Source organism: Lissotriton vulgaris, chromosome 4_1 (assembly GCF_964263255.1).
Source record: "Lissotriton vulgaris chromosome 4_1, aLisVul1.2, whole genome shotgun sequence".
NCBI classification, from domain to species: domain Eukaryota; kingdom Metazoa; phylum Chordata; class Amphibia; order Caudata; family Salamandridae; genus Lissotriton; species Lissotriton vulgaris.
Genome location: NC_141691.1, coordinates 1590836703 through 1590852770, shown reverse-complemented (window position 1 = coordinate 1590852770; position 16068 = coordinate 1590836703). Strand labels below are relative to the sequence as shown.

Genomic DNA, 16068 nt, shown 5'->3' with positions numbered 1-16068 from the left:
CATGCCGTGTTCCAAAAACGCCCCCGCTAATTCCCGCTTGCCGCGGGTGTTACGCACTCTCCAGCGGTAGAGAGAATCCCTGGAACTGCCACCCGTGGCCACTAGCGGCTAGCTAGTGGCCGCCATGCTCCTCCCGACCTCGGCTTCAGCTCTTCGGTAAATACTTGCTCTTCTCTAGCTGCGGGTGGCGAGGATAAAAGCTATCCCCCCCCCACCGTATTCCAAACGCCACTTCTCCTTTTCGCTTCGTCACGTCTGCCTACACGCTCCCCAGCGGTATCGAAAATGCCCCGGACTGCCGCTCGCGGCCGCTAGCGCCTAGCTAGTGGCCACCATGTTCCCCCTCCCCAATAAATGTTCTCCTGAATGAACTATGTTCAACTGCTGTATTATAGATCTCCTACAACTTGATATAATGCTTATCTCTCCACTGTTAAGGCCTACAATGTATAAGTGCTTACCTGCCTGTGCAATTCATATGTCATCCCACCGATCCAGACACCGCCACCATCAACCTCAAACAGTGGATCAACTACTGCGCCGACAACCTTGCCCCACTCAAGACCTCCGCTAACAATCACACCATCAAGAAAGCCACCTGGTTCACCGAAGACCTCCGGACCTCCAAGCACATCTGTCGGAAGCTGGAGAAGAAATGGCTCTGCGACTGAACACCAGACAGCTACACAGCCCACAAGAACACCACCCGCAGACACCACCAACACATCAGGACCGCAAAGAGGACCGCCTTCAAGGACCGCCTAGATAACAACGCACACAACTCCAAAGAGCTCTTCAACATCGTGAAAGAACTCTCCAACCCCAGCTCCAACACCAATGACATCCCACCATCACAAGGCCTGTGCGACTCCCTGGCACCCTTCTTCCACCGCAAGATCACCGACATCCACGACAGCTTCAACTCCGACACCCCCACTTCCACTACCGAGACCACCACCCCTGCGACCCCCACCCGCACAAGCTGCCTGACCGCCTGGTCCAACGTCCGCGATGAAGACACCAACAAGATCATGAACTCCATCCACTCCGGATCTCCATCTGACCCATGCCCTCACCACGTCTTCAACAAAGCCAGCGCAGCCATCGCACCCCATCTCCAGAAAACAATCAACACCTCCTTCGAGACAGCAACCTTCCCGGAGAGCTGGAAGCACGCCGAGATCAACGCCCTTCTGAAGAAACCGAAAGCGGACCCCAAGGACCTCAAGAACTTCCGGCCCATCTCCCTGCTTCCCTTCCCGGCGAAAGTCCCTGAGAAGATTGTCAACAGACAGCTGACCCGCTACCTCGAAGACAACCACATCCTGGACCCATCCCAGTCCGGCTTCCGCAGCAACCACAGCACCGAGACCGCCCTCATCGCCGCCACCGACGACATCAGGATCCTGATGGACAAAGGACAAACAACCGCCCTCATCCTTCTGGACCTATCAGCAGCCTTGGACACGGTCTGCCACCACACCCTAACAGCACGCCTCCATGACGCCGGAATCCAAGAGAAGGCCCTGGCCTGGACCACATTCTTCCTCTCCGGCAGAACACAGAGCGTCCGGCTCCCACCCTTCCGCTCCAAGACCACCTAGATCATCTGTGGCGTCCCACAGGGATCTTCCCTCGGCCCAACACTGTTCAATATCTACATGGCACCACTCGCCTGCGTCGCACAACAACACAACCTCAACATCATCTTCTACGCCGATGACACCCAGCTGATCATATCCCTCACCGAAGACCCCCACACCGCCAAAGCCAACCTCCACAGAGGAATGAAGGCCGTCGCCGAATGGATGAAGCACAGCAGACTGAAGCTGAACTCAGACAAAACGGAGGTCCTCATACTCGGCTCTACCCCTTCAGCCTGGGACGACTCCTGATGGCCGACATCGCTGGGAACAGCCCCAGAACCCACCGACCAGGCTCGCAACCTGGGGATCATCCTCGACCCCGCCCTCTCCATGACCAAGCAAGTCAACGCCGTCTCCGCGTCCTGCTTCAACACCCTCCGAATGCTCCGCAGAATCTTCAAATGGCCCCCCCCCCCGACACGAGAAAGACCGTCACCCATGCCCTCATCACCAGCAGACTGGACTACGGGAACGCCCTCTACGCAGGAACAACAACCAAGCTCCTGAGGCGACTGCAACGCATCCAAAACGCCGCGGCACGACTGATCCTAGACGTCCCACGACGCAGCCACATCACGCCCCACCTGAGAGACCTGCACTAGCTCCCCGTCGACAAGAGGATCACCTTCAAACTCCTCATCCACGCACACAAGGCCCCCCACAACGCTGGACCAGTATACCTCAACGACCGACTCAGCTTCTACACCCCCACCCGCAACCTCCGCTCTGCCAACCTCGCCCTCGCCACAGTTCCACGCATCCGGAAAACCACCGCCGGCTGCAGATCCTTCTCCTTCCTCGCCGCCAAGACCTGGAACACTCTCCCTACAGACCTACGACAGACTCAGGACTGCCGGCCTTCAGAAGACTTCTCAAGACCTGGCTCTTCGACCAGTAGCAGCTCCCCCTCCCAGCACCTTGAGACCCTCACAGGTAAGTAGCGCGCTTTACAAATGTATTTGTGTGTGTGTGTGTGAGTCATGAATGTTCTTTGGTTTTTAAACGAATAAAAACAGATCTAATTAAAAATGTATATTTTTTTTATTGTTTTAACTGGCATCAAGAAAGTTGCTTCAAGATGCAAGAGGACTACAATTGATGGCTCTTCCTGTGATATCATTTCCTGGGGTGTCACCCATTATATGCAAATTAGAGGGGCCTCGCACATTCCCTGGATGCCCAGGGCCCCACAAATTCTAGAACCGTCCCTGCAGATGAGAACCTAAAAAAGAATGGTGAGTAGAGAGATATGCAAGTTATTCACAACATAGGCATTCATGTAAAAGATTACAGCATGATTCCATGCCACCAAGGGGGAAATGCTCCAATCTTGCTTCAAGATGCAAGAGGACTAGAATGTTTGGCATTTCTTGGGTTGTCACCCATTGTATACACATTAGAGGGGCCTCCCACATACCCTTAATGCCCAGGACCTAACAAATCCTAGAAGCGTTCCTGCGGATGAGACCTTTACTAATAATTATTGTCAGGTGCATCACTTCAGTCTTATGAACTAAACGTGTACTAGGACGACATTTACCAGCATTAACCTTCCTTCTAAATATGCAGGACTGGCATGATGTGCTAGGGTGACTAGAACCTTAAAACCAAAACCTGGGACTTTTCACAAAAACAGAAGATGGGCTTCAATTTTACTTTAACCCGAGCGTACAGAATGATAGTGCTCCTTAGCAGAGAATTACAGAAGAGGCATTAAGAACTTAAATATATTGCAAGTTTTAAAGCCAGTAGCGTGCCAGATACTTACATTGCTTTCTTATAACAGCTGCTAACTATCCCTGCTTTTGAAAACATAACAAGGCACCTCCCACCGTTTTCAGTCGATCATTTCTAAAACCGGGACATGAGCTACTTTTCCGCGAATTCTGCAGGGACAGCTGGTGAAAATCCGGGAAGCCTGGTCATCCTAGCATGTGCTTTTGATGTAAAACGAAAACCAAGGACTGGAGCACCACATCTTTGCTTACAAAGAATCAACTATTAACCTTATTCGTGAGTCAAGCATGACGTTTATTTATGCTTAACATAAAAGTGTTTCATTGGTATGTTTGTTCTACTGCTTTCCCATCTAAAGTTGTAACTGGACATAGAGTATATTGGCAATAATGCCTGGGAAAAGAAAACGTGATGCCATAACCCATCAGTACTTCATTTGCCTGATGAAGACATATTTATCCTCGATAAAAAATGTTCGGCTTAAAATATACAGAACTAGTAACGCTGACTTGATCCCTGGTTAAATAAAACGGAACATTAAATGCTTTACCATTTTATCAGTCTTTCACTGTCGTTTTGTAGTTTAACGAATGGTCTTTTCTTATATATCCTTCATTATCCAAATTCACTTACATTGCTATTTATTGTAGATTGCTCATAAAATGCAAGGATCGGGTTTCCCCGAGTCACCTCTCCCTAATACGCAGTTTCGCTTACACCACTTCCGGGTGGTAGGAGGAGTCTAGTCACTACAGAGTACAGAAGGAAACGGCGCTGAAAACTTGTTTGTGTAGCTACAGTGCTACGAGGATACCAGAACTACGCCTCGAAACTACCGGGAGTGAGAGCGACAAAAATACTCTGACGTCATTTCCTCTAGTTCTTCCGATTGATTCGTTATCTGACCCGGATGCAGAAGTGCAGCAACGCAATAAGGCCCACCGCAGCCGGGTCTCCACGTACCGAGGCCCTCCTTCTCCTTACAGTATCGGCCTCAACGCCTGCAGTTCAGTTCACGTGAGCGTCTCGGCGCGAGCGCTTACAGCGGAGTGCAGCGTGCGACACCGCAGGCAGCCGATCTGCGAGGGCGTCTCTCCCTGGTTGCTGCGTACGTCATAATTGTGCGCCGGGGCGGCAGCAGCTTCTTCCGCCTCTCCTTCCTTCCCATTAGGTCCCGCGGCGCCGATCAGCCCAAACGTCTTGTGAGAGAGAAGTGCGTATTTGGCTGGATGGCACGGAGAGACTAGACTGCGGTGGACAATGCCGGGTGCCTGGCAACGCACCGCGTCGCTTTTGTAAAGAAACCCCCCCTCCCTCCTTTCGGCTGCTGCGCACGTACTAGCAGCCAGGGTTCGGGCGACGCTTGCGCAGCACGAGCAGGCATCGGCCTACGGCAGCAGGGGGGGAGAAGGTGAACACGGCTACAACCAAAAACCGTCCTGACTGGAGAACCGGGATTTTTTCAGTCCTGTCGTTTGGAGGCTGTACGTCGATTGGAATATGTTTGGACTACCGTTGCCCTGTTTACTGTGAAGGCTTGTGATCGAAAAAGACACCACTTATCTCACCCATCGGAACTCCACCTTGGAACACCACCTTCTTTGTCGGCAAGTACCAATGGCCTCTTTGACTTTAAACGGATCTCACGTATGTAAAACAATTGTTTTCCTGTAAAAAAACAAAACAGGAACTTAGTCCAGCACTGTGAACACTCCTGTGGTTTCGAAAACATTGAGGCACCTGCAAAAGTAAAACTACATCGCCCAAACTCATTACAGAAAGTTCAGAATGGCGGTGAATAGAAGTCAGAATCCGCATGGACTAAAGCAGATTGGTCTCGATCAGATCTGGGATGACCTACGGGCTGGCATCCAGCAGGTGTACACCAGGCAAAGTATGGCCCGCTCTAGATACATGGAACTCTACACCCACGTGTACAACTACTGTACCAGTGTACACCAGTCTAATCAAGCCAGAGGAACTGGAGTACCACCATCTAAGTCTAAAAAAGGCCAGACACCTGGAGGAGCGCAGTTTGTGGGCCTGGAATTGTATAAACGGTTAAAGGAGTTTCTGAAGAACTATTTGACAAATCTTCTGGAGGATGGAGAAGACCTGATGGGTGAAAGTGTGTTGAAATTTTACACACAGCAGTGGGAAGACTACCGTTTTTCAAGCAAAGTGCTGAATGGAATTTGTGCCTATCTCAACAGGCACTGGGTTCGCCGTGAGTGTGATGAAGGGCGCAAAGGAATATATGAAATCTATTCACTTGCTTTAGTGACTTGGAGAGACAGTTTGTTCAGGCCTTTAAACGAGCGGGTAACAAATGCTGTCTTGAAACTGATTGAAAAGGAAAGAAATGGTGAAACCATCAACACAAGGCTGATAAGTGGAGTTGTACAGTCCTATGTGGAACTTGGACTGAACGAAGATGACGCATTTGCAAAGGGCCCCACGTTAACAGTCTATAAGGAATCGTTTGAGTCACAGTTTTGGGCGGATACAGAAAGGTTTTACACGAGGGAAAGCACTGAATTCTTGCAGCAGAATCCGGTGACCGAATATATGAAAAAGGCGGAGGCTCGTCTTTTAGAAGAACAGCGCAGAGTACAGGTGTACCTCCACGAGAGTACTCAGGATGAACTGGCGCGAAAATGTGAGCAGGTTCTCATTGAAAAACACCTGGACATTTTTCACACAGAATTTCAGCATCTGTTAGATGCAGACAAAAATGAAGATTTGGGACGCATGTATAATCTTGTATCTCGCATCCAAGATGGACTTGGAGAGCTAAAGAAGCTCTTGGAAACGCATATTCATAATCAGGGTCTGGCTGCCATTGAGAAATGCGGTGAAGCTGCTCAAAATGACCCAAAAATGTATGTACAAACTGTGTTGGATGTTCACAAGAAATACAATGCACTTGTTATGTCTGCTTTCAACAACGATGCTGGCTTTGTGGCAGCACTAGATAAAGCCTGTGGTCGGTTTATAAATAATAATGCAGTTACAAAGATGGCACAGTCCTCCAGTAAGTCCCCAGAACTGTTGGCACGGTACTGTGACTCCTTGTTGAAGAAGAGCTCCAAAAACCCTGAAGAGGCAGAACTTGAGGATACCCTAAATCAAGTGATGGTAGTCTTTAAATACATTGAAGATAAAGATGTGTTTCAGAAATTTTATGCGAAAATGCTAGCTAAGAGGCTGGTCCATCAGAACAGCGCTAGTGATGATGCAGAAGCAAGCATGATCTCTAAATTGAAGCAAGCGTGTGGTTTTGAGTACACCTCAAAACTTCAAAGAATGTTCCAAGACATTGGTGTGAGCAAGGACTTGAATGAACAGTTCAAAAAGCATCTAACCAATTCCGAGCCATTGGACTTGGATTTCAGCATTCAGGTTCTTAGCTCTGGGTCATGGCCTTTTCAACAGTCATGCACATTCGCTCTTCCATCTGAGCTGGAACGCAGTTATCAGAGATTCACTGCCTTTTATGCCAGCCGTCACAGTGGGAGGAAGCTAACTTGGTTGTATCAACTATCCAAAGGTGAACTGGTGACTAATTGTTTTAAAAATAGGTATACGTTACAGGCATCTACATTCCAAATGGCAATACTACTGCAGTACAACACAGAAGATGCCTACACTGTACAGCAGCTGACTGACAGCACACAGATAAAATTGGATATTTTGGTACAGGTTCTGCAGATATTATTGAAGTCTAAGTTGGTTGTTTTGGAAGATGAAAATGCGAATGTTGATGAGGTGGATTTAAAGCCTGACACTTCAATAAAGCTCTACCTTGGGTATAAAAACAAGAAATTAAGGGTTAATATCAATGTACCAATGAAAACTGAACAAAAGCAGGAGCAGGAAACTACCCACAAAAATATAGAGGAAGACCGGAAGCTTCTCATCCAGGCTGCCATTGTGAGAATAATGAAAATGAGAAAGGTCCTAAAACACCAACAATTGCTTGGAGAAGTTCTGACCCAGCTCTCTTCTAGATTCAAACCTCGAGTTCCTGTAATTAAGAAGTGCATTGATATTTTAATTGAGAAGGAATATTTGGAGCGTGTTGATGGTGAAAAGGACACTTACAGTTACTTGGCTTAATTTCTTTAGTAATTGCCTGAGTGCTAACTTGTGTCATGCTCAGCTTCTAGTTAAAGTATGTGATGGCAAGAATGAAAACAGACCTTTAAAGCAGCCAACCAGCTGTCCCTTGGACCTCTCTTTAAACACCTCAGACTAGGACTCCCATCAGTCCGTCTCAGGTTTGCTTTGGAACTGCTCAGGATTGATTATTTTCTTAAATGGAAATGTGGGCGCCATTTAAAGGAGGAGTCTCTCCCTCTCAAATAATACAGAAATTCTCAAACTTGCACAGGGTTTTGAAAATGTTTAATTTCCAGTCTGGCATTGGGGAAATTTGCCACTTGGTCACTGCTATTGGGTCCTCCTGAAACCACAATTCATTCTTTGGAAGTGGTCACAGGAGGTTTGGGCATTGCACATTGCTGCTCCCCAGCCCCTTTTAATGGAGGAAGGCCAGCTGAGTAGTTTGGCATGGATGTCCTGCTTCCCCAGAAGGAAGTGCGTATGGACCCAGTGGTGGTTGCCAGCTAACCACAGTAAGGATACGTTTGAGCTCCAATTCCCTTTCTTAGTAACATTCCCATTCCAGGTTAGCTGAGGTCCAGGAAGGTCTATATAAATATATATTAGAGGGCAAGATTTCCCCTTTAAGAAAATAAATCACTTGTTATGTTACTGCCTTGGTGCTTATAAATCCAAGCATTGGCTGCAATTTAATGGGTGTCTGCACAAGTGGTCTCAGTGATGACAGCACTCATAGAGCAAGTCTGATTGGGCATGTAATCTGCATTGAATTTTCATACCAGTTTATTTTTATGAAAGTCCTTGAAGGTCTGTTTGCTCGTGTATGGTTTGGAAATTGTTCCTTTTTTCATATGGGATTGTCCCCCTGCCCCCCAAATGAATTTTGTCACTTGTAGTATCAAACCACCGTTTTTTTTATTTTTTTTTTATTTACAAATTGCACTTAGACTCCACTGTCCAATTAGCCATTATCGGCGGGTAGCCCATACTCCATTCTAGCTGTTGCCTTTCCTGCTGAATGTAATATTTGTTATCTGCTGAGATGGCTCGTTCAGTAGCTAAATCCTGACTAGTACTTGGATGAATCCTTATTTTGCTATTGCTATCTCATCTTATTGGTTAATATCTACCAACATTTTGTAAATGAGGAAGCAGCATTTCCCTACCAAGCGCCGTTCTTTAAAGGGAAGCTTCCATAATGGGTAAACCATGTTTTCTATCCCCAGTGCCTGTAACTTATCCTGGCCCTTCATATTAATTGTCTTTTCTTCCTAAGGAGGAAACACTTACCTTTTGAAGATGTTGGTCAGGGACGTGCCCTCTCCTCTGCTGATCAGCCATGACCTCTGTCCAAGTGGCCATGTCCACTAATAAAGGAACCCTCTTTCCCAACCGGATTTTGCTGCTAGTCTGTAGTAAAGCTATACCCATCCAGACCTCCTGTGCTTCATATCTTATGGAAGAATCTTACTATTGAGTGATGGGATGAGGTATGCAAATCAAGCTTGCCTTTCCCCATACCCCATGGTGACCGTGATTTGTGCCTGTCACCCTTTCTAAGGTTAGGTGGTTCTCTTCAGCATTTAAGCCGATGAATTCACCATAGTGGTTGAACAGATGGGAATGCACTTGTGGTGGTTTTTTTTTTTTTTTTTTCTTTTTCTTTTTCTTTGTAGCATGCAAATTCTATGGGAACGTACCGTGTGCCACTGCCCACATAAATAGCATTTTGCAAGTGTGACTCGTTCTCATTGTAATTATAACTGAAATTATTTTATGCCAATGGACGACCCACCTTAGCATTGTTTCTTGAGTTTCATTATTGTACAATTAAATGCACCACGCATTGTTTGAGATAATCTTTGGGTTGGGTCTCTTGAAACAAAATTGCCAGACATTGCCGTGAATGAAATCCAGTACCTCTGGCCATATTCCAAGAAAGTATGACCATGGCTATTTGTATGTGTAAACTTAATCCATATTTGTTGTTGATACCGATATGGGCTTGGATTGCTTTATTATTTTTTTTATCCAACTAAGTATGCCCAGGGTAAACCTGTTTGTGAACATTTTTGCTTTTTTGGTTGATGATGGTCATTAGGTTATTGCTAGTCGTGTCAACATCCAACATAGACTTGGATTAAAAAAAATTGGAATGTGGGAGCCATCCGCACTCCCTCAACATTTGTTAAGACACCTGGGCCTGATTGGTTTGTATGACATAGCCATGAGGCAGATGTTGCCTAGAATCTTTATTCCGATCTATAATCAAAGTTGCATGGCTTCATTTTTACTGCTCCGCAGGCAACCACTCGGTTGCCCCGTTGCAACCCCCACCAACCTAGAACATAAGCAGACAAATACTCAGAAGGATCGAATTATTTGGACAATTCTCGTATTTTGCAAGAATGTCATTACTCCATCACATGCGCTTTATGCAATCATTATTTAATGTACCAGGCTCATTTTTAGTCAGGCCTAGCTAGTAAGAGGTGGTAGAAGTTTTATGGCAGTGTGCTCCTTGCCTATGGCAAAACTGTTGTGAACTGCAGTCCATAGAGACAGACGGGCGTTTTTTAACACTCTGCCCACACTACTGGGTTAAGAGCCCAGCTCAGGGATAAAGACATCAGAACTAGTGTTGCATTCTATACCTTGCTAAAATGCAGTGGCAATGATTGGTCTAACATTGTTTAACTAATGAGCGTTTGCTCAACATTTCCATCACGTTTTGTTCTGTCGTTTACTCATTGAAAAACATTCATGGGCAGTTCATGCAATAAGCAAGTATGGTAGAGTGGCAGTTTGAGGGAGTTGGATAAACTGTTTTTTTTTTCCCTTTTCAAAAAAGTGATACTGCTTTATAAATCATTTTGGATTTTGAGGGCCTGTGAACATGGTCTTATTTGTTAAAGTAAGGTGTGGCTATGTGATGTGTAAAAACACATTTTTAACAAAGACATGTTCGAACAACAAAAGTGAAACTTTGCTGTATTGCTATTTTTTAACTGTTGTTTTGTAATGGTGAAAAGCTTAATAAATGATGATGATCACATAGCCCCTGTCTAAATGCAGTTTGGCCTTGGAAATAACCCATTGGTGGCAATGTCATCCTCCACAGGAACTAAATTCTTCAGTCTCAAAGATCGCTTTTCCAGCAGGTCTCGAGGCAGAGCAATTCTCCTGGCGGATTGTACTCTTTCAGGTGACAAGACTCTTGGGGAGGGTTCATTACAGGGAGATTAAAGTAACCAATCCAGATGTTTATCATAAAAGTTATATTGTTGAAAGCGGACACACTTATTAGAAACTTCAGAACATATGTAGGGAGAGACTCCTCTGACAGAAGACTATCAAATAAACACATCAACATTTCTGGCGTCATGAGTGATTTTTCTTTTATGGAGACCATTACGAGGTGCCATTTACTAGTTCCACTTTTTAGATGCATATTAAAAGTTACGTAGTCCCAATTGTTTGGTTGTCTGAAATGAAGCGTACAGTGCTCTTCAGTTGTTCTTTTAAGGAGCTTGGTAATGTAATGTGTCTTGTGTTTGTTGCGCTGACAATAGGGGTCTTCATTTTTTCCAGGTGTGCTCCATAAAGCTATGTGTTCACAATGCCCCTCTGTCCCCACATTTTTCAACGAAGCATCTCTAGTATTATCGTGATGTTACTGAATATTTGGTTTTCACAGTTCTGCCATGGCCTTTGAGCCATTATTGTCATAATTCGTTGTTTAATCCCTGCCTGGCCACAACTAACAATCTGCTAGCTGCAGTTCCCAAGTCACTTAGTATTTTCCTCTTTCTTCCTGTGATTGACTTCAGTGTACAGATCTATGTTTGTCGTTTTACAATGCAGTGAAAAGAGTTAGGGAAGGAGCTGGGTTGGTCTTAACTATTGTCAACCACAAATCCTTAAGAGAAAGGCAGCTCTGATACATAAACTAACACAGTGCAACAGTTAGCTCCTAGCTCTTCAAAGAGGATGCCTACTAGTAACACACTATTTCTTTGCTACACTGCTCACTTCAGAGATTTTCTTGCTTCAAGTGAAGATAGCCAGGTGCTGGGATTCAAGATTGGATTGCCCTAGAAGTCAAGGATGGTCGTTTGCAGATGTTAGGAGAGCCTGTGTTTGGCTGAGTTGTCAGGCCTCGAAACATAAAAATGTTACTTATACTGCAGGTCTAGTAACTTGAATTATCTACTTGACCCGTAAACTGGTCTCAAATTGTGTGCTCCCAGTCAAATATTTTATTTTACAGAGCAGTCTTTTTCTAAATGATCACATTTGAGAGCATCTTCAAATATGTGAGTTCAGCATTTCTTCGCACAAAAAACTATTGTTTGAGTAAATAGATGATGAATTTGCTCCATGTATAATAAGAATCTGGCCAACATACAGGGTACACATTATCCCTGACTTGCCTGTTAGTACACTAATAGCATTGCCATTAGGCCAGGGACCGGAGTGGTTCTCGGTTGATGTTTTAAAACTCACTTTTAATAAATATGTGAAAGCATGATGCGGTAGTGCACTGTCATTTTCAGACAGTACATTTCCCATTGAAATGACTAAACTTTCCCACTAAAAGGTTTACTGGCTAAAATAATATACGGTATTGGGTTTCAGCAAACCTATTTATCATTTGCACATCACAAAGTAAAGTGTTCGAATGTATTTAAATCCTATGAAAATATTTTTTTCAGTACAAAAAAGGGGCATTCATAACTGCTTAAATATATTTTGGAATGTTTGTATAGTTCATTTATTAGCTTGGAGACTGTTAGGAAAAAAACCTGACACCCTGCAGCCACACCCATTGCACAGCACGTCAAACAGTTCACTTTACAAAATCCTGGAACTCTTCAGTCGGAGGAAAAGTAATTGTAAGGAAACATAAACTGACTTCTGAGCTTAGTCTTTGAACACAACAAATGTGACCAGATAAATAACAGGATATAAAGGCAACTTTATTGCTCCTTCACCTTCTGAGTGAACAGAACACCTGCTCTTTGTCAGCTCTCCAGAACTGGCCAGTAGGTGCTAAATATAGCTCATCCTGATAAAATCTGATTCGCCATAGCGATTAGGCGAGTAGATTTTTCAAGGCATGGTTGTGTGATTCCAACATCCCCATATAAGCTGTAAGAGTGAGTGGTACTATATGTGTCTTGAAGGCAGGAAACATGAACAGTTCAACTCCTTTGTATGTTTTGCAAATTTGATTCTGCTGAAGGGCTGTATTATGCGGCACAGTGAACCTCTGAATATGCAGATCTATTTATTAATGGCTAAAACCGTTAGGAAATGATGGTTGCACTGGCGGGATGTTTGGTTTACTGTGATGCAAAATATCCCATATTGGCATGGCAATTAAATGTACATAATTGTAAGCTGTAATTGTGGTATTTATTTTTTTACGTGTGAAGAGTTTTACTCCCTCCCACTATTTCCAATAATTTTGCATTTTTATACAGTTTAGCACAACTTTATGGGCAGAGGGACCACGTTGTAGATGCTTTGATCAATGGACTGTAGCCCATGCATTTGAGTCCTTGGATTTCAGATTCAGCTTTTCATTCATCCAAGGTCCGTAAAATAAGAAAGAACACCTTATTCATATGTTTTTGAGTTGGAGTGTCGGAGAGCCCGAGAATGTGTTCCATTTTGTTGTGGGGGCTCTATAATCAGTCTTTATTGCTAACATTTAACATAGATTTCTCTGATTGAGAACACATTTTGTTGATTCTTTGTCACACTGAAGAGGTACTTGGATTAAGGTTTGAACCAAACTACTTTTGTCATGTATAACTTTTTTTTGTTGCCCTTTTCTATTTTAAACACACACCCTGAGATACAATAAATAAAGCCCATTAACATGTTATGTAGAGCAGTGTACTAATAAGCACATGCTTATTACTACAGTGCAAAGGTCAAATTCCATGTCATTACTGCAGAACATGAAAATCCGTATAAGAAAGCAGTGCTTTTATTGCCTCATAGAATGCATGTTATATTTACTTTTATAGTGGAAAGCACCTGTTTATAGTCAGGGTGACCATTCATTATGTTTAACCTAATGTATGGTACTGACCTTATTTTATGGCTTCTGTTAGATACATTTTAGAACTAAAACACACAAGAAAAAACAGCATGGCATCAACCATATATGCAGCTCTGCTGGATGTAGTATGCAATTTATTATCATTTCTGGGGGTGGAGGCACGACCTACTTGAGGCTTTGTCTTTTGTGAAATAGTGGATCCTTTTCCACACTTGCATGAGAATAAATGCACATTTGCATGTGTAGTATGTAGATACAGGGAGGAAAAATATGAGACACCAAGGAATTCAAAATAGAAATGACAGCTTAAAACGTTAATTTGCAAAATATTTGAAAACAACAGACTTGACGCTTTATGCAGCACGTTTTCCTTCGCAGGTCTGATTGGCCTTAGTAAAATTCATCTTAAGCGATGCACTCGCAATTATTGGTATATGAAGCAATGCAGCTTAGAAGTGCTTCACGTTTTCCTCTTCCTACGTGATGCATGTAAAATGTTTCAGCATTTGTTACGCCTTTGTATTTCACTACCCTCCGGATTGAGGCCCAGCCTGATTTTCAGAATCGGGCATACCAAATCTACTTGCATATTTCTGTTTAACACCCAGACAGCATTTAGGTGCGAGACACATAATCCACTTGGCTGAGCCAAGACATTGGCAATGTTTCAAGTTCATGGCTGGAAGAAAGTAGTTTAAGAAAGCCATTGGTTCACAGGGACGGAACCTAAGCGCTCGCTCTATATGCTATTAACAAAAGGTCTGTTTTACAGATGTGCTGGTAAAATCTAGACCTAAAAAAGGGTATGATAGTCCTCGTCAACGATATTCAATATTTTTAGTTCTATAAGGTAAGTCTGCAGCTATGTAGGTTGATCTTCCCAGATATTATTTCCTTTTGACACAACAAGTTGGCAGGCTTTTTGATAATGAAAATCTATACCTCATGGTTTTTCCCAGATCAGTTCCTAGTATAAAGTGGATAAGCCATGAGTTTGAAGCTGCAACATGTGCTGTTCCATACCCTAGTTCAGAGGTCTTCAAACTTTTTTACTCTGAGCCCCCCACTAAGCAAAATGTTTTGAGGTTGGGCCCCCCTCCAAACGTTTATGGCGAGGATTGGGGGAGCGGGAGGGCTATGGCTGCATGCAGGGAGTGGGGCTTATGAGATGATTTCAGGAATACTTGTTCTATAGCTTATGAACCGCAGTAAATATGAGACTTATAAAACCGCAAATACATCAAACAAAAACAGATATTATCCCTTTTTAAAAAAAATATATTTTGTATTGGGGTTTTCTGGTACGTTATAAAAGACATTTCAAATAATTTAGCATAAGCATACAGTAAACAAGGCTACAAATAATTTAGCATAAACCTACAGTAAACAGGGCTTCCGCCCAGTATTGGAGCTGTACAAATATTGGCAAAAATTAGAAGTTTCAGTCCAAGAATAAATACACAATTGATGATAAAGGCATTAATGATAAAATCCATTTAACGGAGACTAACCCGGCTGGCCATACAAAAGTAGGAATGGTGTACTGCATTCTACATCACAATCTTGCCTCCCTCCACTTTGTAATAGGTGCCCATAGGCGTCTTCCCATCTTCCGTTTTTTTGCACCCTTTAATTCATATAGGCTAGACTCTATATTATGTATACCCAGTAATCTAGAAAGTCACATCTGGATGGAGGGAGCCATGGTGTCTTTCCAACCTGCCGATAATAAGATCTGGAGTACTGCAACTGACATAAAAACCAGAGCTTCCTCGTACCTTCCCAGGTTAAGCTTAGAGTAAGTACCCAATAGCATCAGGGTAGGGGATAGATCGATCTTATGACCTAGCAACCCCTCCCAAAATGTCTCTATCTCCTCCTTAATCAGGCCTAGCATACTACAATGGGAAAACATATGCAGTAAGTCTGCTTGACTGGCATTGCATCTGGGGCACTTATCATCTTCTCTGTCCCCCCCCCCCCCCTGCAAATAGTTTTTCCGGCGTGTGGTAAAGGTTAAACACTGTTTTGTAGTGCTGGGCCTGCAGATTAGAGCCCGGAATAACTTTTTGTACAAACATATGGCAATATCCAGGTCGACATAGGGGTTACCCAGTTTTCTGGCCCAGGTGCATTCAGTTTTCTCGATATCTTCTTGGATCCTCGTTAAAAGAAAATTGTACACCTCTTTTATCTTCTTGCACCCTTTAGCTAATAACTCTACCAAGGGGAGATCAACCGGAGGCGACATCTTTGGTCTTAGAGCCTTAAGGATTCGGGCAATTTGGCCGTACAATAGCCAATGGTTAGATGGGATACCAAACCTGCGTTGCAAGACATCAAACCCCACCATCCTACTCACTCCATGATATTCCCTAGGGTCTTAGCTCCCAGTCCCTTCCAAACCTTAAGATTCCTATCCGTTCCCAGCTGGGGGAAAAGACTAGAGTTACACAGATGTAAATATGAATTTATCTTCGGATCGTT

The 16068-nt window shown here is 44.0% G+C and overlaps 2 protein-coding genes across 3 annotated transcripts in view; both read left to right on the top strand.

Moving 5' to 3' along the window:
• The window catches only part of PPP1R42 (protein phosphatase 1 regulatory subunit 42), a 655757-nt gene that overhangs the window by 168735 nt on the left and 470954 nt on the right, over positions 1-16068 (top strand). The window lies entirely within an intron of this gene.
• Positions 4292-10883, top strand: CUL1 (cullin 1). Its single transcript, XM_086965836.1, has one exon. It carries the CDS (start codon positions 5172-5174, stop codon positions 7500-7502), a length of 2331 nt encoding a protein of 776 aa, XP_086821962.1. The 5' UTR covers positions 4292-5171; the 3' UTR covers positions 7503-10883.

Excerpts from the sequence above, each read along its gene's own strand:
- CUL1 (XM_086965836.1), top strand. The coding sequence starts at position 5,172 with ATGGCGGTGAATAGAAGTCAGAATCCGCATGGACTAAAGCAGATTGGT.